Here is a 23,722-nt window from a genome sequence, read left to right on the forward strand (position 1 = left end):
TCCGCTGGATAGTGCTATCCAACGTTTGAACAACCCTGACCTGGTGGATAGTGCTATCCAGCCAGGGCACAGGAAATTGTCCGATTTACTGAGATCCTGGAAACCTGCATGTTCACTTAACAGTTGTACTGTCTAACACATTCTAATAATGATATCGATAATTCCCATTAACATTGTCAGTTAAAGATGCCTATCCTCATTTATAGGTAAAATTACTAACCAGTGGTCAGATACAAGCTCTGCAGCCTCAGCAGCAACAACAACTTCAACAGCTTTACCTACAACAACAAGCACAAGTGCAACAACAACAACAACAGCAAGTTGCTGTACTGAACAGTTCACAAGTTAATACTCAAGCTCACTTGGACGACACTAAGAATGTGACAAATCATGCTGCCTTTCAAGGCACAAAAGCAGAAAATCATGTTCATCTTAATGCAAATCAAACTTATCAGCAGGGCATTCCTGGTACAAGTTTACATAATAACTGGTCAGAAATAACTGTGCCACAAGTGACTCAAAATGGAGTGATTGCGAATTCTAGCAGTAGTGGGGTACAAGCTAGTACAGCACAAGGAATGTCTGATCAGTCTGTGTTAATATCACAACCGCACGCCACTGTTTTGTCACAGGCAGACTCATTTCAAACCCAGGTGTGCCGTGAGTCTACTGTGAGTGCTATGGAAACGGCCTACGCAGGAGCTCAACTGTTACAAGCAAATGCCACAATAGGCTCAGACTCTGGAACTTTATCAACACTTTCATCAAACTTTGTTTCAACGTCTTCTGATGTACTTCTCAGTCAAAGTGTTGTTTGTTGTCAAGGAACGACTTTAACTTCCAGTGGATTAGTGACTACAGCATCAATGCCTACATCAGAACCTAGTTTGCGAAGTGGAATTGATACAACTATTTTAAGTGAAATTAATTGTTCGACTGATGCTAAGTCCAGTCCGCTAACAGGGAGTAGTGACCCGACACTTAGTAATGGTCCTATTTCCAGCTATTCAGTGTTTTCATCGTCAAATGCTTGTGCGAGTGGTATGGCTATTTCTCCGTTCTCGTCCCCTAATTATGTCATGTCACCCACACAGAAATCACCTTTCCATACTGGAGCAACCCTCTCCCCAAGTATCACTCAGCCACTCTCTATCAACCCGAGCTGTTTATCACCAAGTTCAGGTCTACCGGGAGGGCACTCTGCATTCTCCCCTTCTCTTATCCCATCAGACCTCTTGTCACCGACAAAACAGCTAGCAGTCATCTCACCTGCATCCTCCAAGTCACCATTTAATCTCAGTTCAGGAGGTGATAGTTTGGCTGTGCCAAAATTAAATTTATTGTATGATTCCATGGCCATTCCATGTCCTCCACCGACACCCACTCCTCCGCTACCCACTGACAAGCTGTCACCACAAACACCAAGTATTTATGTAAGTATAATTTTATTTTAACTCCTTGTAACTATTGAAATGGTGAAATAATACATGATACAGTGGCATCAAACTGTACAGACATTATTAGCAGGCTCAAGTCATGGTACCAAGGATGGGGTGGTTTCTCCCACTTTAACATGCATATCACCCCAAATTTGATGAAATGTTGATGAATTCTACAGTGTACTTGCTTTCATCTTTCAAACGAGGTACCATTTGCGTAAATCAGGTAAAACTAGCAACCTTCATGCTCAGTTAAAGAGTACAAAATTTGCCTATTTGAACAGATTTTGGTCAGAAGGTCATGTAGATAATTTTTTTTATATATATAGTTCTTTGGGTCGAGTGAAGCAATGACCTATTCTGAGGCATTGTTCTTAGCTCTGCCCTGCTTTGTTGTGGCTTCTGCTTCAACTCCTCTTCCATCGCTCTCTTCCGATAATTATATTGTACTCTTAGATAAACTCAGATAACTCGCCAATGGCTTTTTGTCATAAGGATTAACAACATCTTCATATTAAGCCCCTCCGCTTTTGTGGGTAGTTGGGCCATAATTTTGGACTTCTTCTTGGAAGTTTTGCTAGTCGCTGGATATTTGGTACAGACCCAGGACTAAAATTCCTTTCTGAGTCAAAATCGATGCTTGATAGGCTTTCAGAGAGAGATTTTCTTAGACAGGAAGATGGTGGTTCAAATAAGCCTAAGCAACAACGACAGCAACGAGAACGGCAAAGAAGCAAGTTTGGATTAGCGAAACAACCGTTTTGCACGAACACCACACTTTTTTGCATGCACGACAATGATGTGGAAATTTCTAATTTCACGTTTTTGCGGAGGATGTAAACATGAGAAAACGATTTTCTAATAATTAGAGAATCGAAGAATAAAATTATTCTTTTTTTAAACCTTGATACAGTCCTTTAGAATATAACTTCAGAAAAATACACTAACATTTGACATATTGTACGAGATGTGACATGGACAAAGAGCAATGAAAATTGAAACAGCATGGATTCCCCTTTTTAGAGACAGTCTCACACGACGTCAAACTCTGACATGTGTGCTGGGCATATCAAAGTGGACAATGCCTCAAAATAGGTCACCCACCCCGGCCTAAGATATCATGGTATAAGATAAAATTCTACATGTTAAAAAATCTGTAAAAAAAATTGAGATTAATCTCAAATTGAAAGCAATTGGTGGCATTGCTTATTACAAGCTAAAGTTTTCTTTTTTATTCTATTCTTTAACAAGTAATCAGGGTTGTCATTAAGAGCCGCTGGCTGGGGATTTTCCCCGGCTACTAAGAGAGTGGCCCCCGGCTACTTTTATTGGAAAATTGAAGAAAAATAGAACTAAAACAAATCTCTAGCTGTTTGATTCCCCTCCTACTTGTTGTATTTACCTGGCAACTTGAAATCTTAGTGACAACCCTGAGTAATATATTAGGGGTGAAATGCACTTTTAGCTCTTGTCGTAAGAGAGAATTAATGTTGAATGTTGTCAAGAACATTTTCATGGGATTTTAGGAGATAATGATAATGACTGAGAAGTTTAAACTCATTTATACCTTATCCCAACTTGGTTATAATGTTTTGTTTTTGAAATGTTTAAGCTGTGATTAGCTATTATACTTCTCAAACTCATTAACAATTCATAAAGGAAATACAAAGGAAATTTATATTTAGTGTTTGGAAATCAGATGAAAAACTGCTCATTTTTGCATCAGATCCCTAATTTCTCCTTCTAAAATGATTTTGTTTGAGAAGCAATATATTTTGACACAGTGTTTCATCACCAGATGAAACACCTCAAATTTCGTCAAAAATACTCTGTTGCAAGTTGCATTTTTATAACTCTCTCCTCGATATTTCATCTGGTAATGAAACACTGTGTCTCATGCTAATATATTACATGAAATTCCGTTTGTGCCTTTATTACAAGTTTTTAAATACGTTTTTTAATGTTAGGTTGAGAACAAGAAGGATGCATTTTCAGCAGCCCTTCAAAATCTGGTTGTGGACAATGCCAATCCCATTCTAGTTATCAGAGGACTAGCCGCAGCTCTTAGATTAGGTTTGTATAAATTTATGTTTTTTTCTTTTCATAAAACATTGAGAATTGCCATGGGTTGAAGAATGAGTCTGAAGATTTTAGTGCTTTGAGGAAGTTCTTGGAATGGGCATTAATTCACAAAAGATCTTCCACAAGTAGGATTTGAGCAATCTACAAACAACCGCAAAAGCATGCACAATGACACTGGCAGGTGAACCATTGTGTTAGTCCTGGAAAGCTGCATAATGTGCATTTTTTTATGCCGTTAGATTGTTTGTACATCACTGCAGGCAATATTACCACTATTGTGCAAAATTATCTCAAGTTGAACTTCATGTAAATTAAATGTAGCCCGGTTATAAGCCATAAATAATTGGTTTTTTTGTTCGATATTATTAATAAAGGATGCGTTTATTTTTATTGGTTATAATATTATATTAACTTTTGTCTTTCATTTTTGATACTTGCAGATTTAAGTTTATTTTCTACTAAAACTCTGGTTGAAACGAGTGGAGATCATCAGGTGGAAGTCAGAACTCAGGTCTGTATTATTTTTATTTCCTTTACATTTATAGTGGAGGGATGTAAATAAATTAATGGTTTACAAAAGCAACAAGTGGTCCAAACAACAAATTAAAAGGTCAAGTGCAGTTTCTGTTAATTGGAGTATTATCATTTAGTTCCTTTCAATAGGTAGTGTCACCAAGAATAATTTACTGTTTGTATGAATGGCAATATGAAAAATGATAATGGCCAAGTCTTGCTACACGTTTGTAGTAGAAACTCTGCTAGCTTAAAATAAAAAGCAGAAACAAAAACCCTTGACTGAGAACAGGAGACAGTTGACTGGAACTTGCCAAAGTTGAGCCAACATTTTCAGTGAAAGAAAAAATTTTGAAATGTAAAGCCACCTATCGTATTGTAATGGTGCATCTATTTATTTAGACTGTGTTGACAGTGTTGACAGTCTTACCTGTGTTTTGGAAGTAATTTTTGTAATTTGTATTTTCAGAGGCTCCAGGCTTCAGATGAAAACTGGGATGCAGCTGGGGAGAATAAAGTTTGGCTTTGTGAGAGTAGCAGGTAAAGGTTATTATGTTTTGAACAACTTTACACGAGTGTTGTGCTCGCAGTCACAGCACTCAATAGTTGCAACCACCTTGTTCAGCGTGATAAATAGTGCCAGATGAAAGTGCTGTACATTAGCTTTCATTTGATGGTACCACATCAAGATTTCTTGACCAGAGTTAGAATTAGACTCACTTTTTGTAGGGTAAATGAACATTGCAAGTAGAATACCAGAGTATACAATGCAGGAAAATACAGCTATATGTTACAAGTCAAAATTATATTTCAGGTTAACCTTAGTTGATTCTCAGATTATCTTTGTCTCCTAGGTCCTCATTCATGAATAATCAGGGCTAGGAGACAAAGGAAATTGAGAATCAACCTAGGTTATCGAAATGTAACCTGAATATAATTTTAACCTGTAACAGATACACTAACATGTATCGAATGTTGATTTCTAGGTCCTTCACAACCATTGCAAAGTATGCTCAGTACCAGGCCAACTCGTTTCAGGAGTCTTTGAAGGTAGAACCCTAGTAATGTTAAATGACATGTAACTCGCGAAACACTATGTTCCATTGATTCTCGCCATTGAAAACTTCTGGTGTCTATATATGTGTGTATGACATGTAAAATGGTCCCTCCTGTATGGTATAGCAATAACCTCTGACACTATTTCGTTCGTGCCTAAAAAAACTGAAAGGTTGATGTCTATTTATCGTAGTTTGTTTAGTTTAGATGGGTAAGGTATATTTTGTTTTTTCTTTGTTTGTTTTCTGGTTTACACTTCAGGAGGAGCAAGAAAGGCGGTCAGGGATTAAGGAACCTTCTCATTCAGACAGTGACTCTTCATCAGGCTCCAAGAAGTATGTAAAAACCACAGTAGCACAATTGCTGGGAATTGAAGATTTTTTTTAAATGATCATATCGCCATGATCTATGTTGTCATAGTGATGGTCATGATGCCTCTGTCATTGCTGTTGATGCTTATGCTGATGATGTGGATGGGAATTGTGGATGAGGATGATGATGATGATGATGATGAGTAAGCGGAGGCGGTAAAGGGTCTGTGATGTTGATGATGATGATAGTGGTAACGATGAGGAAGATGTATGGTGATGATGATAATGATGCTGACGATAATGAAGCTCAGGTGGACGGTGGTGACATTAGAGAGATTAAGATTCACGTTTACGACATATCGGCAAACGGAAAACGTCAGTTGAGAATTTCTCAGAATAGAAAATAAGCAGTTAAAAAACAGTCCAGAACGATTCTTTTGGATAAAACTGGGATAAAACTACTTATTTTTGTGTAGAAGCAATAAACAGTAAACGAAAAATAAGGGAAAAAATTGGTCACGTGGTACAAATTCACGTCTGCCGCAAACGGCTAACGACAGACTCAAGTTGAGAATTTCTCAGAATAAAAAATAAGCAGATGAAAACAGTCCCGAACGATTCCTATGGTTAAAACTGGCAAAAAAACTACTTATTTTTGTGCAGAAGCAATAAAGAGTAAAAGGAAAATAAGGGGGAAACTTGGTCACGTGGTAGAAATTCACGTTTGCCGTTTGGCGTAAACGTGAATCTTAATCTCTCTATTAACAAACCTGAGGCTGAGGAGGCTGATGGTGACGTTAATGAGACTAAGGATGAAATTGATCATTGCTGGGGGGGTGATGATGATAATGAAGGGGAGGGTGACATTGAAAATAAATATAGTAAAGATGCTGCATGCTTTTTTTGAGGAGAGAGGGCGTCTGTACACGCCGTTGACGTCGATGTTGATGATGAAGATGATGATGATTGTGATGATGATAATAACGAGAATGGCTAAAACAATAATGATGTGCTTATACTAGTATATTATGTCTTTACGAGGAAGATTACCCGTGGGTAAATTCCCAGAATGTAACTTGGTGAATCACTTTTTGTATTTTAGCGGCAAAAAAAGCAAAGGAAAGAAATTTAAATGGATCAAGTTTGGCACCAATGTCGACCTTTCAGATGAGAGGAAGTGAGTTCAACTATGAAAATGTTCCTTTAATGTATTTTTATAAACTTTTTAACCGGATTGTATAAATTATAAATTTCTATTTCTGTACAGATGGAAAGCTCAGCTTCAAGAACTCACAAAGCTTCCACCATTTGCAAAGGTAAGTATCAGTAAACCTAGGCTTCCCGTAGTCACTTACAGGACTCGTTCACGTGTAACATGATGGTTTGTAAATCAAGGCCATAGTACAGAAAAAACCTGCCTTTAAGAACCTGGGTTTTAAAAATCTGTTGGGCATAATTTGCCAGTTAGACCCCCTCTATATAATATATGTATATATATATGTTCTTATTTCTTTAAATCTGTAAAAAAAATCTGTACACTTGGGTAAGTAAGTTGAGTCAACGTTCAGGATTCTCTTTGGAGACATAAATACCTTATGACTCCAGCTGCAAGTGTAATGGTATCAGGTTTTTACCTAACGAATAAGCTGAATTCCACTAAATAATACTCTTAGCCACGATGTTTTTTTCTTCTTTAGAAATTAAGAACCTATTCAAGAACCTAAATATACTAAATAAGAACCTGTTTAGGCTAGCTTGGGGGAAATGCAGGTTCTTAGTCGCGAGTGTTTTTGGTGTATTTGACTAAGGTGTAACATAACTAGTTTCACCTACTGACTTTGTGTTGATTTTTTAGGTTGTGAGCCCTGGAAACATGTTGAGCCATATTGGTCACACTATTCTAGGGATGAATTCCGTGCAGTTGTACATGAAGATACCAGGGTGCCGGACACCAGGTAGGTGCTTTAATGAGGGTTTGTAACATAACACCACATAACATTACATAACGTAACGTAACATAACATAACATAACATAACTCAGCACTTTGGGCGAGTTGACTAAAAATTTTGGGCGACATAGCTCTGATTCCGGGCAACTTGACCGTAAACAGGTAAGGGTTCAGACAAGACTAAGACGAGCAAGAAGTGGCCGTGGGCAAGCGAAATGCGAGAGCTGCTTGCCCAAATGACAAACTGGAATTCAAGTTTTTTTTCGAGCCCTGAGAAGTACTTTAAAAACGAGTAACTTCCTTTGTGTGTTCTGTACTTTGTCCTGTTCTTCGTGGGTTGCTGTTTATGTAATAAATTCCCTTGTCTTATCAGGTCATCAAGAAAACAACAATTTCTTTGCCATCAATATAAACATTGGTCCAGGAGACTGTGAGTGGTTTGCCACGCCTACGGAATATTGGGGAGTACTTCATAACATGTGTGAAAAGTAAGTTACTACAAAACGAAATGAAAGGGTTATAGTGTAACCGATAATTTATGCAGGGTATAGAAATATATGTAAATTATGCAAATTTATGTCGAGTTTTGACCACTCTGTTTAAACAAATAAATACCTCATTAATAATCCTATCCTTTCGAGCCAAACGCAAAAAAACACCTGAGTTATTACAACCACCTCGCTTTTGCGATCAGGATTTTGTAGCTTAATGGTGGTCACACTAACAGGTTCCAACGTACTATTACTAATTATTGATAATATTTCTTCAAATTAATTTAAATTGATGACCATAATTTCTTTTAATTGCCAGTTGCAGTGTTACAGCATAAGATTTTCAGTTATTCTCTCTGGAATACTGCACCACATGGTCCTCAGTGGCAGAGCGACATTTTGTTAAAAATCAGTGATTTATATTGATAAAAACTGACTGGTTGTCTGTTTTTCTTACCGTTGCAGGAATAATCTGAATTTCTTAACAGGTAAATAAATATTCGTGATTCCTTGGTATTTGTAGCACAGTTTATTTTATCTAACCCACTCCGGAGACCTTCTGAACTTATAGGCGGTAAGTAAAAAGGTAAACTGACGAAAGTTCAGGCCCGGGTTGCTCAAACGTTGGATAGCCCTATCCACCGGATAAATCACTTTAATATATATTTTTTCGCGCGCTCTGAGTGGCTACTCAACCAGTGAATATCCTGCACTATTCACTGATTCACCTCCAGTTCCTCCGAGCGAGCGACGCCCAATTCACTTGAGTTGCGAGCAAAATGCCTTCCCGGTTTGCTGCCGTAACAAAGAAAGAAATTCCATAACTAATCAAGCGAGCTGTTCCCGAAATACACGAAGAAGATGACAAAGTTCGGTTTGGAAGTTTTAACAGGTAGAGCTTTGCCTTTTTGACTCGAATTTATCGATAAAACCGGTGAAAAAGTTTTTTGTTTACAAATGCAAATTAAGCTTAAGTCTTGCGTTACTTTATTTAGTTGACTTGTTCATAAATAAGCTTCCAAATTCCAATTCGGTCTGGAACGAACGGATACATTTAAACTAGTTTTAAGAACTCTTAGGTTCCTAAGTGTTTTGTGTTGTTTTGATTTGTAAAGGTTCTTGGTGGCCTATACTGGAGGAGCTGTATGAGGAGCGTGTTCCAGTGTATAGATTTATCCAGAGACCTGGGGATCTGGTCTGGCTTAATCCAGGAGTGGTTCATTGGGTGCAGTCATTGGTAAGATTTTATTTATAGGGAGGTTAAGCACGTCAACCGGAAGTGAATCCTTGTCCCTTTAAATATGCCTTAACGCTACCAAGTTTCTTGGCCCTTATAACGACGATTTGCCCGAAAATATGGGTAAAAACACTGCCCAAGAATGTAAAAAGTTCACTTCCGGTTTACGAGCGTCGCTCAAAAACGCCTTTGCTCCCTGAGCTTAAGAACGTCAACCGGAAGTGAGGCCTTTTTTCTTTTAATGTGCCATGACGACACCAAATCTGTCTTGCTAAGTGCCTTGACTCTTGTACAGACGATCTGTCCGCAGTGTTGGAATGGAGCATTAGCTTTGCCAAAAAATACAAGGAGTCCACTTTCGGTTGACGTGCGTCGCTCAAAAACGCCTTTGCTTAAGCCGCGCTATAAGCAGCATTCAAACCCATCAAATCCTTTCACTCCCGAAACTGGTACAGATAAATATTCAATGAAAATCCGAAATGTCATTGTGTAAAGGATTAAGAAGTAAGTTACTGCTCAGTCGCTTGCAGAGGTGCTCAGTCACTTTATTTAACGGAGAGGGAATATGCAAGCCGTTACGATCAAGTACCTGTTTTCACGCTAGGGTAATTTTAGTAGTCACGAGTTCTGATGATGTGTGTTTACTTTGTAGGGATGGTGTAATAATATCGCATGGAACGTAGGTCCATTGACAGAAAAGATGTACAATGCTGCAATCGACAGATATGAGTGGAATAAACTACAAGGCAAGAATCGTTATGTCGCACAACTGCACTCACCATCATCTTGTTCTAGCCTGTGTACAGACCCTATTAATTTTTCCTGGGGGGGGGGGGGTGGTCTGCTCGCAGGCTTATGTCGTTCAGGTTTATTTTATTCACGCTTATTCAATTTATTGCAATAGAATCCCCCAAATGAGTAATCGTGAGAGAAAAATGAAGAAAGAACATAACAAGAAATGCGTAGAGGAGAAAGAAGCAAAGCTTTCGAGTTTACCAGTGTAATTAGTGAGACAGAAAATAAGGTTGCACTATTGCAACGTTCTGTCTTAGGGACTAGACAAACAAGTGGATACAATTCCGAAATATTTGCATTATTTATTTTCAGTATTGGTGTCAACTTTTTTCGTATTGTTACATTGAGATTCCAGAAGTAAATTCTTCCTAAGTCTACTATCCATGTTCGGGGTTGTAATATTCTTCTTTCTGATGTTATTTATTTCAGGTGAGAAATCCATCGTTTGCATGATTCATCTTTCGTGGAACGTGGCTAGGAATGTTAAAATTGCAGAAAGAAAGTTATACGAACACATCAGGTTAGTGGTGGTAACATTTCAGTTCGCTTGTCATCGAAAATCACACCGTCCGCTCCATATCTAGTGCCCTTTCAACCAAATCTCAAACGGGTAGACACACCAAAAAAACTGAAAAGCTTGCGACCGTTCTTAACCTTTTATGCCCTTTTATCCAAATGTAATTCCACCGACTGCTGATCTTCGTCCTTAGAGATTTAGTTTCAAAAAGAGAGTTTGATAAAAGATCAAAGCATTTTGTCTTTGGTGATCATTTAAAAATTTTCGTACCCTTCTCTCTGGATTATTTTTGTGTGGATATTGTTGGCAGAAAATTGATGTTGCTCACTCTTTAGATTTTGAGGGTAAAGGAGACCTCCATGCCTTGAACCAATAGACCTCCCCCCCCCCCCCCCCCCCCCGCGAGGCGAAAGCTTACCCGCAACCTGCCTTTTTAATATTGATGCCTCGACACGTTTAAATGACTTTTTTTCCCTTTCTTATGTTGCGACAGAGTGGTGCTGGCCAGGTCGCTCAGATACTGCCAGATTACTGTGGAGAAACTAAAGCAAACTGGGATTGAGGTGATGTGGCATGGCAAGAAAGACAATGAAGGATCTCACTACTGTGCTCAGTGCGAGGTGAGATGCCTAACAACAGCATTGCTTTCACATACAATTTTTTTTTACAATAACTTTGCAATTTCTCGCTTGCTGATTGGTGGAGGGCTATAGTCTGTGAGAATAAGAACCATGGAAATGACTTGATGATGGCACAATTTGTTTTCCTCTGCCTCTCGCAAGCGACTGTCTGAGAAACTTTAACTGCCAATTTTATTGTAAAAAAAAACAAGCACAATAATTTACCATGGTCTATGCCCTTTTTGACATGGAAATGACGTCAAAATGCTAAAAAATTTTGGTCTTTCTTCAGGAACCAAACAATAGAGTTCTCCGAGGGACTTTATTGTTTGTTTCACTTTGTATTGTTTCTTTTGTTGTACGTAATCTGTGCCTCGGTACCAACAGAAGGAATCAAAACTTTGCAGTGAAATCATTCTCCTGCGGCTCTTGGTTCTATTAGAGTCGTAAACATTTTGACGTCACTTCTGTGGTTGTCTAGAGGGTGGGCTATTGGGAAAAAAAGATGGCGAAAGCAAAACTGTGCCATGATATCCTCACACGTTGTGTTGTCCTTTAACATCTTCTTTAAACGTTCTGGTGTTGCAGGTGGAAGTGTTTAATATTCTTTTTGTGACGGACAACAAAAAGCATTTAGTTTACTGTCAAGATTGCGCAAGGAAAACCAGTGCTAATCTCAGTGGATTTATTGTCCTCAATCAGGTAAGAAGAGATTGTACTTTCTTTCTCCCAACTGGTCGGCAACGGCATGTCGACTTAAACAGTGAAACAAGTTAACTAAAAAATAAGACCGATCTTTTTACCGCTCAAAGTCTAGAATTCTTCAAAAAATGCAAAGGTTTGCACATTATAATGGCTCAGCATACAAAACTACAGTAATCGTAATTTTTTGGTGGATGGGGGAGAAGTTGAGTTGACGATTAGTAATATTAGCAACGCATTTAAAGAGTCACATGCCTTAATAGTGTGAGACAAAATCATTTTCCACCTCTTTTATTTTTAACAGCCATTGGAATATCATTTCGGAAATGATAGTCACCCTTATCGTGCCCTACATTTCAGCTTTTAACTTTTCTCAGCATTCCCGCAGTGTAACCCTGAAGCAATAACTCCATCATATATGCCTATTTGAGGACATATTTACCTTATAAACCCTTATTTCGATACGCTTATATACTTTTCTTGATACATTTTTTTCCGATGATAGCGAAAGGAATGTTTTGTAGTTATTAGTTAGTTTACGCAACAGGACGGCAGGATAAACAGGAATGCAAAACGCTTGTGCGTGACAATACAATACAATACAATAACTTTCTTTAAAGAGGGAAGCGCAATAACCTATGACAGTTTTCTAACCTACGGCCCTCGACGTGACGGGGCAAGTACTTGCGTGTTTTGTCGTGATCTTCACCTAACATTAATGTTTTTCCCGGAATTTTACGAAAATATCTGTTTCAGCTTGTCACACAAGGTTTGCCTCGTCTTTCCTCTCCCTTCCTGTTGCGTACCGTAAGTTGTATATTATCTCTGATAAGGCAGGAGCTTTGCAGTTCTCTGCCAGCTGTATTTGGTGCACCACTTAACAGTTTCCTCAATGAAAGTTGCGAAGAGAGCTAATTGTAAGCTTTAAATGTGCTCAATTTTTCTCACTCACTGTTAATTTTCTTCGCTTTTTAGTATTCAAATGAAGAGCTTACTGAAGTCTTCAACAATTTTAAATTACACACGGTAAGATTTTCTTGAACGCTTGTAATTATGATAAAAACGTTCGTTGTTGCTTGCCGGCGCAGTGGCAGCGCGTCATACCGAACCCATTACACAAAGGCCCAAATGAATGGAACGATTACCTTTGATCACCTGGTATTAGGGAACGGTGCTGCATGGAGTAAAGTACTCGCTGGGTACTAATGTGAACGTTCCTTTCTTTCATTAAGTACCCAGGCCAGAATTCGGCCACGGTGCCGGTACCTGGGTTCAAGGTCTCGACCTTGTACTCGCGCACGTAAGTGGATTGACTGGGTCCCTGTGTGCACACGTTTTCTCTTAGTCCCGAAGCAATCCACTGCTTTACACAATCACAACTCCCTGCTTAGCTCACGTTTCATGCTGATGACGCGTCAGTACCAAGATCTGGGTAGCTCTTCTGATTGGTCGTGCTGCGAGGAGAACTTGCTTCAGCCAATCAGAGGCACTTTCCTATCCGATATGGAATTTCTGCGCTCGTTCTTTAGACATTATTTCGCGGGAAAACCAGTGGTGGCGATGTTTTCTCAGTTTATAGAGAGCCTTAACTAATTGCCGCCAATACTTTTACAGGTATCCTCTCACGTGGTGGACCCCGTGATGTCCCAGAATTCCTCGCAGCCAGTAAGCATGGTGGCGCAGGGCGTCTGATAGGTTTTGATACTGTCATTTTTTGTATAAAAGAATTCTATTTTGTATATTGAACAGAGCTTTACATTTGAGCGTAAATTTCAATTCCAAGCTGGGTAATATTTAATTTAGCTTCTGGAGAATCACACTTCGTGTATCTTTTCGTCCGTCCTTTTTTACTTAATATAAAATAATGTGCAGGATTTTGTCGGCATTTTCGGTCACATGACATGCGCGTTCTTCTCTCTGGTTCCTTTACAACGTTGTTCATTTTTTTCGTATTTGAAAAGCACGATTTGGTCCAGAATTAGAGAGTAGTCTTCCAAGGGATAATTGTTTGTTTTACTGCAACTTCCGTTGTATATTTTAAGGAATTAGTATATATTTTTTTCGATGATGCATTTCGTGGCAGTTTCAATAAGGTTGATACTTGATACAATTACAAACGAAAAGCCAAGAGATCTCTTATTGCTATACTTTTGCGTGACATAAACGCCTTAAGTGACAAACATAAAAAGCGAGAAGGCTTCTGCTTGATTTTGAGATTGTACTGCTTTTAGACTGGATTATTTGTGGTTACTCGCTGTAACTTAAGTATTTTCAGTCGCTCTTTTTATTTTAGGAGAAACGCAATACACTCGCTTACAACTGCATTTTTAGCGCAGCTGACTTCGTCTGCGTTCTATAAAACAAATTGTAAGATTATCTTGGCGGCTGTAATTAGCTAGCTTTATTGTGATTGAGCTCGACTTAATCTATACACCCTCGCGGAAAAGTCATCTCACCTTTGTAAATAGCATTCGTTTCGTCGTGATCCAAGTCTCTTCAGTGGCAAGTTTTCATGTTATCGTAAAGTTAAGTACAAGCAGGGCTGGTAGTGTCTTCGGTTTTGTTTTCGATGAGCGCTTTTCGTTTTAGTTTTAACAAAGTTCTCAGTGTTTAGCAAGCAAGGGGAAAATGGAAATGCTTCGACTGTCTTTGATGACGTCCACACGGCAGCGGACGAAGTTTCGACCGGCTGAAAAGTTTCACAGGACACTTTTTTCACACGGAACTGTTTAAAGCGATTTTCGCATGACCTTGGAATAACAACGCGCCAACAATACAGAAACAATCCACGAACGGAAATAGAGCGGTTTGATTAGTTTATCGAACGGATACAAACGCGTGTGGCTTTTGGTTGGTTAAGCGAACGCTCTGGTGAAAAAACTTCATGCCCGAAGAACTTTCTAGAAATCAACCGATACTTCGCTTTGACGTCATACTGCAACACGATTGGCCAATCCAACAATGCCTTCTCCATATAAGGGTTTTCTTTGGCGGAAAACGAAGAAGCATAATTTGATTTTTTCATCCATTGGCTGATAAAACAAATAACGAACGCTTACCGAAACCGTTTGAACGGCTAAGCGTATAAATCTTCGTACGGTTTAGGTGGTCCCGTGTGAACGAAAAACCTAAACGCACAAATTTTTGGAAACGTGCGAAATTCGTCGAGTGCCGTGTGAACGTAGCGTTAATCCGTCTCTCCAATTGGCAATGTATTGTGGAAGCTAGTGTAAATATCTCACAAATTTGAGAGGATGTGAGGCATTTTTTGGCACAGAGAGAACGCTTTTGTTGTTACGGAAAAGTGCACTTGATCTCGGTTCCTCTGCAAATGTCAAAATACTTTTATTCTGCCAAGTCTGTAGGGGCTGGTTTCCGAACGGTCTCTACGGACGCTGGAACAAAAGAGACTGTAACATACCACAACGGCGACGGCGACGAAACCGTCTCTTTAAAAGTGACTTCAGCGCGATTATCCTAACTTTCTCACCTACGTTTAATGTGAGGAACTCTCCTGGAGCTGAGTTCCCAAGGAAAAAACATCAAGGCTCAAATTAGAAAGAGAAATTCGTCGTCGTTTGTTTACGTTCTCGGTAAAACATATTAGGCACGGCAAAGTTGTTCTTTTGCTTGTCTAAACCTGTTACTGTTGCTGTTCTCGTTGCCGTTTTTTGACGTTCTCGTTGTTCTTGTTCGTCGTCGCCGTCGGGACATCTTAAACTCCTTAACATCCGAGGGATCATTGAGACTGTAGCAATCATTTTGGCCATGTTGAGCCTGTGCCATATAGTCTGGGCGGGAGTTGTGTTAAGATGCATTATGGGACTATTTTCCGGTCCTTCGCTTCTCTTATTAGCTCTTAAGAGACTGTGCAAGAGACTGGGACAAAATTCGTGCCATAAAACAATCCCACAGTGCAATTCGACACAATATCGACTCAGTCCGGCTCCCGCACGCAATCCTTAGTAGTCAATAATGAAAAAGCACGTTTTTGAGCGACGCACGTCAACCGGAAGTTGACTTTTTTGCACTCTTCGGCCGTGAGATTCTAGAAATTCTTGGACAAATCGTCTCTTAAAGAGTAAAGACACTTAGCAATACAAATTTGGTAGCGTCAAGGCATATCAAACGAGAAAAACGCTCACTTCCGGTCTACGTGCCGCGTCGCTCAAAAACGTCGCTGCTTACGCTCTCTTTTAGCGGACGCAGCGAACGTTACCACAATGATTGCAGAGAGAGACTTGGAGAGGCTGTGTTACGGTTATCTAGTTCATTTTGTGTATAATGCCCTTTCGATATGAAACTTGGAAAATTACTTGTGAATGACAAAATCAGAGCTTCGTGTCAAAGAATTGTCTTCTAAGCATTGTATCAAACGTTAGAAACAACAGTAATGAAATTTGAAAAACTGTTAGCCAGGCTAACAGTTATTTAAAAATTGCAATACGCCACTTGCACATCTCCCATAAGGCACCTTATTCGCCCGCCAAAATTTGTTTTTCATTTCTCCTGGGTATTACAGCCGTTCCAAGAGAAATTGAAAACAATGCTTATGCAAAGTTTTGGAGGCAAATAAGGTGCATTATGGGAGATGTGCAAGTGGCGTATTGCAATCGGTTTGAATCTTCTTCAAGTTTTTCCATCCGTGCCTCCATTTGTATTTGTTCAGTGGTGCTATTTATACCGTCTTTTCATGTTTGGTGGCGGTTCCTACTGAATTTTGATAGACTACGTGACACAGCTCCTTTCAGTTTTTCAGTTTAGCGATCATATGGATAGCATTGCAGTCTGGTTTATCACTTTCTTGTTACACTTGGCATGTTCTTTGTAGAATGATACTGCTGGTAAGAGAAGATAAACAAATTTGACACTTCATTCGTAAATGTTGGTGTGTCAAGAAGAAGTGGATAAAAGCAAGATAGTCCTTTTATTTTTCAAGGCTAGAGTTATTTTTAGATAAGGACAACTTAAACTTTTGTGTTGAATAACATTGGCAAAAGTTCAAATTGATGAAGTGGCAATTTGTTGGGTCATTCAAGCGTTTCGGAGACTTAAGGCACAAATGTACTGACCCGCGAGAGTATACCATACAAAATCTCAATGGCCGAGATCGTTGAGAACCGCAACGATCTAAAAATAACATGCCAAATCTTCCAAAAGGTTTATACTCTCTTGCATTGATCTTCTCTTGGCGGTATATCATCCAGTTTTAGTAAAGAGACGTCGCAATTGTTAGGTTAGTTAAGTTAGTTGTTCGACTCTTTCACTCATAATAACTGCCAGAATTGAAATGACTGCGAATAGTCACAAGTGTTTAACGAGTATGTTGAGATCTCTCAAACCAGGGTTAGGTTTAGTTGTAATTACTTGATCATAATGCTATCCAAAACCTAATGAATTTCGGGGGGCGATGAAAAGATCAACAGAAAATTTTTGACGCTGCTTAGTAAAGTTGAAGTTATGTCGAGTCTGAAAACTCTTGGCTTTGTAACGAGTTTTAAAATTGGTAAAGCACTCCTTTCCCGTCTTGTTTTTGTTGATGTTGTTGTTGTTTAAAAAGCGCGTTGATTACAAAACATTTTTTTTGGTTGATGCAGTGGAACCTGTATTTAGCACCACGAGATGGTCGCTGGTGTCCGATTAATTCAGGCGTCGAACACGAAATATACCGGTTTGTTTTACAGAAAAAACGGTAGAAATTTTTAGAGCTCAACGACGCTCGCGTCCGCTTGATATAGGTCTCACTGTAACAATTAGTATCATTTAATTTTTGAAGCTGTAGGATTGTGTTGCTTCTTGCGCAGATGAGATATTGAAAGAGTAGGACAAGCCTTAGAGAGTGGATAAACTTAATTAGTTCCAAGAAGTTGGAAATCTTTATATAAGGATTTATTCATCAAAATACGTTTCACACTCCCCTAGGCACTACAGCTTGACAGTTTAGATAAACATCGTTCAGGAAGGTTTTTATGAAATGCATGCTATTTTGGTGCAGCGCAAAAAATTGTGACATTCGTCAATCAATTAATGCCCTACGCTATCATTTAATTCCAGTCCACTCCGTGGTGCTAATAATAATAATGATAATAAAGATTGATATTTATTTCGGTTAAAGACTGTCTCTTCAATGTCTACAGGTGAAAACATTTGACAATTAGACAACGTCGCAGTTGGAAGCGAAACGTATTTTTTCAGTTTCAAGCTGCCATGGGTACCGAAGGTTTTTTTTCACGTGTGCAACGTTTGCGGCGAGATGCTTCGGGGCAGGCCGTAGGTCGACACATCTTCGGCCCAAGGCCGAAGCTTCGGGTAACTATAAATACTCGATCGAAACCCAGGAAAACGAGCATGGAAAGCCTCTAACACCCAGGGTAGTTTCGTACATGCACAGGAAGCGAGCTTGAATTACACGCGAATAATAATATGATTATTTATCGCCCAAGGCAATTTAAAAGTCATTTTTAAAAGTTGCTTTAAAAAAAGTTTTACTTTATTTGAACATACGAGAAGTGTACATGCTGAGCATTGCTGACGTATTGTTTCAAGACCTCAATATAGCTTGGAAAACGGGTGTCTCGTTATTAGAACGGAAGTAGCGACAACTCGAAGCTAGAACCCGCTTGTAGCATCCTTTTTTGATTGCCAAGATGGACTAACACACAGAAATGGCAGCACAAAGTAATTTTACAAAAGATGAAACCCAGGAAACGTCCAGAAAGCTATTTTGCATCACTTTACTGATAACATTTGTAACATCAACAATCACATTGCTGAGCACCATTTACAGGCGAAACATCAAATTGACTGAACCTCTGCGACATGTATAACGTATTCTACATACTACTATCAACGTCTTACTTTAGAAAGCTGGTTTACCAACTTAGAACAAACGCCACTGAATCGTAGCCAACAGTTACCAGCGCTGTACAAACGACTTATTAAGGAGATCAAGCAAAACTAACTACGAGAGAACGACTGGAGAACTGACAATTTGAGTAACAATAGACGTCTGTTTAACTGTGACAATAGACGGATCGAAAAGCACCAATTACTGCTTACGAGTCCTCATAGCCAATAACATCACGGCTTAACTGACAGACGACCAATAACATCGCGACGTATTTGACCAATCAGATCAATAAACAGAGTATAATACCATCAACTGACGCAATCATAGATACAACTCACTTTGACTTTGAAGATGACTACCGCACAGGTTGTCGAAACGTCAGTCACTATCAACAACAACAGTCCTATTCAGGACTACGTTGACCCCCGACGATCAAACTCAACCCTACTTTTGAAATGACTCCTAGGTTCAAAACTTTCACAGTATCTATGGTTTCTTGGTCACGTGGTTCGTTACAAATTAAGCCGAGTGGCTCTGGGGACGGGAATGGGCCTTACCTGTCATCGACCTTGCAAGGATCATATATCTAAGGTGTCTTTAGAAGGCTTTTTACAGCCTTAGAAATGATTTAGAAATATGAAAATTATCGTTCTTTATTCGGGAAGCAAAATGTAAGCGAATTTTGCTATAATTTGCCCTGACTTACTTGAAACTCATAACGCGTTATCGCGTGTCGGGTTGTGAAAATTGCAACATTTCTGTCAACAACGGAAAGTGTTGCGTCGGATTTCAGCCCTGTGATTATTAATACTTTCAAAATAACGGTCTCAGATACCAACTTTGGCCTTCGTTTTCTCGGTCTCTATTTAACAAAAATGCTTCATTTTTGGAATTTGAGTTCAGGTTGAGAGTACATTTCAAATAGGCGATTTTATAAGCATGATCATTTTTTGACTATATAACAGTTCTAATATCTTTTAATTCTAATACCTTTTAAGGCATTTTTAAAAACAACCTCAATATCGATTGGAAAACAGGTGTCTCGTTATTAGAACGGAAGTAGCGACAACTCGAAGCTAAAACCCGCTTGTAGCATCCTTTTTTGATTGCCGAAAGGGAATAACAGAGAAATGGCAGCAAAATGTAATTTTACAAAAGACGAAACTCAGGAAGCGTCCAGAGAGCTATTTTGCTCGGCTGAATTTACAAAAGAAGTACATAGCGAACTCATCTTTCTCTCCGTGGTTAACACTTTTCTGGCCTTAACCGCATTTTTGGGGAACACTCTGATCTTACTCGCCCTACAAAATGAGACTTCACTTCATCCACCGTCCAAACTTCTGTACCGTTGCTTAGCAATGACCGATTTATCTGTTGGGGTCATTCTGCAGCCTCTGTTTGTTGCTTATTGGATGTCTGTAGAGAACCAAAGATGGGATATTTGTTACTACGCAGATTTGTTAAGTTCAGTAACAGCCTATTTTTTGAGTTCAGTTTCTCTGATGACACTGTCTGCAATAAGTGTGGACAGACTTCTCGCCCTGTTATTAGTGCTCAGGTACAGACAAGCTGTAACTTTGAAAAGAGCATGTATAACCGTAATCGTGATTTTCATTTTGGGCCTCATCTGCGCATCGACATACTTCTGGAATCCTCTTATAACCACATGGATGACAAGCGTGGGTTTAATTCTCTGTTTAATCACCTCAATTTTCTGTTACACGAAAATTTTCATCTCCTTGTGTCATAGCCAGGTTCAAGTACAGGACCAGGTTTCTCAAGGACAAACTTCACTGATCATGAAGCAGCTCGATACAGAAAGGCAGTGTTCGTTGCGCTATACATACAGGTGATATTGGTTATTTGTTATTTGCCTATCGGTCTAGCGGTAGCTTTGACTCCTCAAAGAAAGATGCCTCTATCAACTTATCTTGCCAGACAATTTACGAGCAGTTTTCTTTTGTTAAACTCATCGTTAAACCCCTTACTTTATTGCTGGAGGTTAAAAGAAGTTAGACAGGCTGTAAAAGGCACAGTGAAAAAAATTTTTTGTTTACAGTAGTCGAGTTAGTTTATTCAGTCAAGCTTAGGCCCAAGCAAAGAAACTACGCTCTACTAAAAGAGCCTAAAACTTAACCATCACTTTACTGATAACAGTGGCAGGAGATGCGGACAACAAAATGTTGTATATTCATTGACCTTCATATAACAGGTGCTGTGGCAGCCATAACAGCTCAAACAGATCTTTCTAGATCAGGAAAATTAGCTGATTACAAAATAAAAGAATAAAAACCGTTTTCCAAAACAAAATAGAAAAAAAGGTGCTAGAAGGACGCCCACTTTTTATTATATTTCCCTTACTATTTTACTAGGGTACTTTGCATAAAATATACATACATACTTTATTCGTCCCAAACAGAGCCTATGAACAACAGAAATTAATAACTAAAAGTGGATAAAACTGTAACACGGATAATTGTGTAAAAATTGAGCTGAATATGTCTCCAAAAAATTTAACATTAAGTTTTTCTTCAGGCAACTCTCGAAGTCGTTTAAGGTCTGTTTCAGCTTAAGGGCAGAATCACGTGAGTTCTTAAGTCTAACTGTTCTAAAATAGAAGGTACTTTGTCCTGTGGCGGTTTTGTACAGAGAGGTATGTAACATCTGGGAGTTCCTCGTGGTACTCTTAGTGAAGCTATAGCTCTTTGAATATATTTAGAAAATAATGAACTGGTGCGCCACCAGTAAAAGAGCTAAATATGATCATATTCCCTTGTGTTGCTAACGATACGGGCCGCAAAATTTTACAGAGCTTGGATGCTATTCAGGTTATGTAGCTTTATGTCCAGAAGTGTTGCTCCAAACATTACAACAGTAATATAGCTTGCTGAAAACTAAAGCATATTAATCATGATGGTTAAAGTGTTCGTGTCGAAAGCGAGTATTATAGTGCAATATCCGGCTCTGAATGCACCCTAATCGTTTAGTAGTTCCGTTCTGAATTTTATTTGCTTTGGCTAAGAACGGTTTTGTTGCACTGCCAAAATGCGTTTGCTGTAAACGGAAATCGTCTTCTCAAAATCCCAGAAGATAACCCCATTTGCGATTCACGCGCCACGGCAGGTGCTACTTAGCTAAGCGGCGAAGCGTTAGCTATAGAGAGGTGAGACAAGCATAATAATCATTTGAACAAATTATCTATGAGCATCTGCGACAGAATCGAGCAAGATCCTGGGAACGAGTGAGCAGCGCACGCTAGCAAACAAACATTGCATGCGTGTGTGACGAAATAAACAGATGTCGTAAGCAAACAAGTTGCAACAAAAAGGTAAAGAGATGTCGCAATTGTTAAGTTAGTTGTTCGACTCTTTCACTCATAATAACTGCTAGAATTGAAATGACTGCGAATAGTCACAAGTGTTTACGGAGTATGTTGAGATCTGTCAAACCAGGGTTAGGTTTTAGTTGTAATTTACTTGATCGTAATCCAGTACAAAACCTAGAAATGAATTTCGGGGGGCGTTGAAAAGACCAACAGGAAAACTTGAAGTTATGTCGAGTCTGAAAACTCTCGGCTTTGTCACCAGTTTTAAAATTGGTAAAACACTCCTTTTGTTGTTGTTGTTGTTTAAATAGCGCGTTGATTACCGTGACAAAACATTTTTTTTGTTGATACAGTGGAAGCTGTATTCAGCACCACGAGATGGTCGCTGGTGTCCGATTAATTCAGGCGTCGAACTCTTAATATACCGGTTTGTTTTACAGAAAAAAACGGTAGAACTGTTTAGAGCTCAACGACGCTCGCGTCGCGCTCACTTGATATAGGTCTCACTGTAACAAGCAATATCATTTAATTTTTGAAGCTGTAGGATTGTGTTGCTTCTCGAGCAGATGAGATAGTGAAAGAGTAGGACAAGCCTCAGAGAGTGGATAAACTTAATTAGTTCCAAGAAGTTGGAAATCTTTATATAAAGATTTATTCATCAAAATACGTTTCATACTCCCCTAGGCACTACAGCTTGACAGGTTGTTTCAAAGTGAAGATAAACATCGTTCAGGACGGTTTTTATGAAATGCATGCTATTTTGGTGCAGCGCAAAAAATTGTGACATTCGTCAATCAATTAATGCCCTACGCTATCATTTAATTCCAATCCAATAATAATAATGATAATAAAGAATGATATTTATTTTGGTTAAAGACTGTCTCTTCAATGTCTACAGGTAAAACATTTGGCAATTAGACAACATCGCAGTTGGAAGCGAAACGTACTTTTTCAGTTTCAAGCTGCCATGGGTACCAAAGGTTTTTTTTCACGCGTGCGACGTTTGCGGCGAGATGCTTCGGGGCAGGCCGTAGGTCGGCACATCTTCGGCCCAAGGCTGAAGCTTCGGGTAACTATAAATACTTGATTGAAACCCAGGAAAACGAGCATGAAAAGGCTCTGGTACCCAGGGTGGTTTCGTACATGCACAGGAAGCAAGCTTGAATTATATGCGAATAATTATATGATTACTTATCGCCCAAGGCAGTTTAAAAGTCATTAAAAGTTGCTTTAAAAAAGGTTTTACTTTATTTGGAAATACTAGAAGTGTACATGCTGAACATTGCTGACGTATTGTTTTAAGACCTCAATATTGCTTGGAAAACAGGTGTCTCGTTATTAGAACGAAAGTAGCGACAACTCAAAGCTAGAACCCGCTTGTAGCATCCTTTTTTGATTGCCAAGATGGACTAACACACAGAAATGGCAGCACAAAGTAATTTTACAAAAGATGAAACCCAGGAAGCGTCCAGAGAGCTATTTTGCTCGGCTGAATTTACAAAAGAAGTACATAGCGAACTCATCTTTCTCTCCGTGGTTAACACTTTTCTGGCCTTAACCGCATTTTTGGGGAACACTCTGATCTTACTCGCCCTACAAAATGAGACTTCACTTCATCCACCGTCCAAAATTCTGTATCGTTGCTTAGCGCTGACCGATTTATCTGTTGGGGTCATTCTGCAGCCTGTGTCGGTTGCTTATTGGATGTCGGTGGTGAACGAAAGATGGGATATTTGTTACTACGCAGATTTGTCAAGTCTAATAACAAGCTATTTTTTGAGTTCAGTTTCTCTGATGACACTGTCTGCAATAAGTGTGGACAGACTTCTCGCCCT

General features: G+C 39.1%; 1 protein-coding gene across 1 annotated transcript in view; it reads left to right on the forward strand.

Moving 5' to 3' along the window:
* LOC140950435 (lysine-specific demethylase 6A-like) overlaps positions 1-17,826 on the forward strand; it is a 29,395-nt gene extending 11,569 nt beyond the window's left edge. Inside the window, exons 15-32 of the mRNA XM_073399663.1 lie at positions 207-1,433; positions 3,407-3,512; positions 3,962-4,032; positions 4,504-4,574; positions 5,021-5,084; positions 5,352-5,425; positions 6,504-6,578; positions 6,669-6,717; positions 7,257-7,356; positions 7,724-7,838; positions 8,307-8,329; positions 8,957-9,078; positions 9,731-9,824; positions 10,303-10,393; positions 10,884-11,010; positions 11,599-11,712; positions 12,688-12,738; positions 13,327-17,826. Of these exons, the coding sequence (XP_073255764.1) occupies positions 207-1,433; positions 3,407-3,512; positions 3,962-4,032; positions 4,504-4,574; positions 5,021-5,084; positions 5,352-5,425; positions 6,504-6,578; positions 6,669-6,717; positions 7,257-7,356; positions 7,724-7,838; positions 8,307-8,329; positions 8,957-9,078; positions 9,731-9,824; positions 10,303-10,393; positions 10,884-11,010; positions 11,599-11,712; positions 12,688-12,738; positions 13,327-13,404 (2,652 nt within the window). The 3' untranslated portion in view covers positions 13,405-17,826. The remainder of the gene's footprint in view (positions 1-206; positions 1,434-3,406; positions 3,513-3,961; positions 4,033-4,503; positions 4,575-5,020; positions 5,085-5,351; positions 5,426-6,503; positions 6,579-6,668; positions 6,718-7,256; positions 7,357-7,723; positions 7,839-8,306; positions 8,330-8,956; positions 9,079-9,730; positions 9,825-10,302; positions 10,394-10,883; positions 11,011-11,598; positions 11,713-12,687; positions 12,739-13,326) is intronic.
* Positions 17,827-23,722: the final 5,896 nt, after the last annotated feature.

This window comes from Porites lutea, chromosome 10, assembly GCF_958299795.1.
Source record: "Porites lutea chromosome 10, jaPorLute2.1, whole genome shotgun sequence".
Classification (NCBI taxonomy): domain Eukaryota; kingdom Metazoa; phylum Cnidaria; class Anthozoa; order Scleractinia; family Poritidae; genus Porites; species Porites lutea.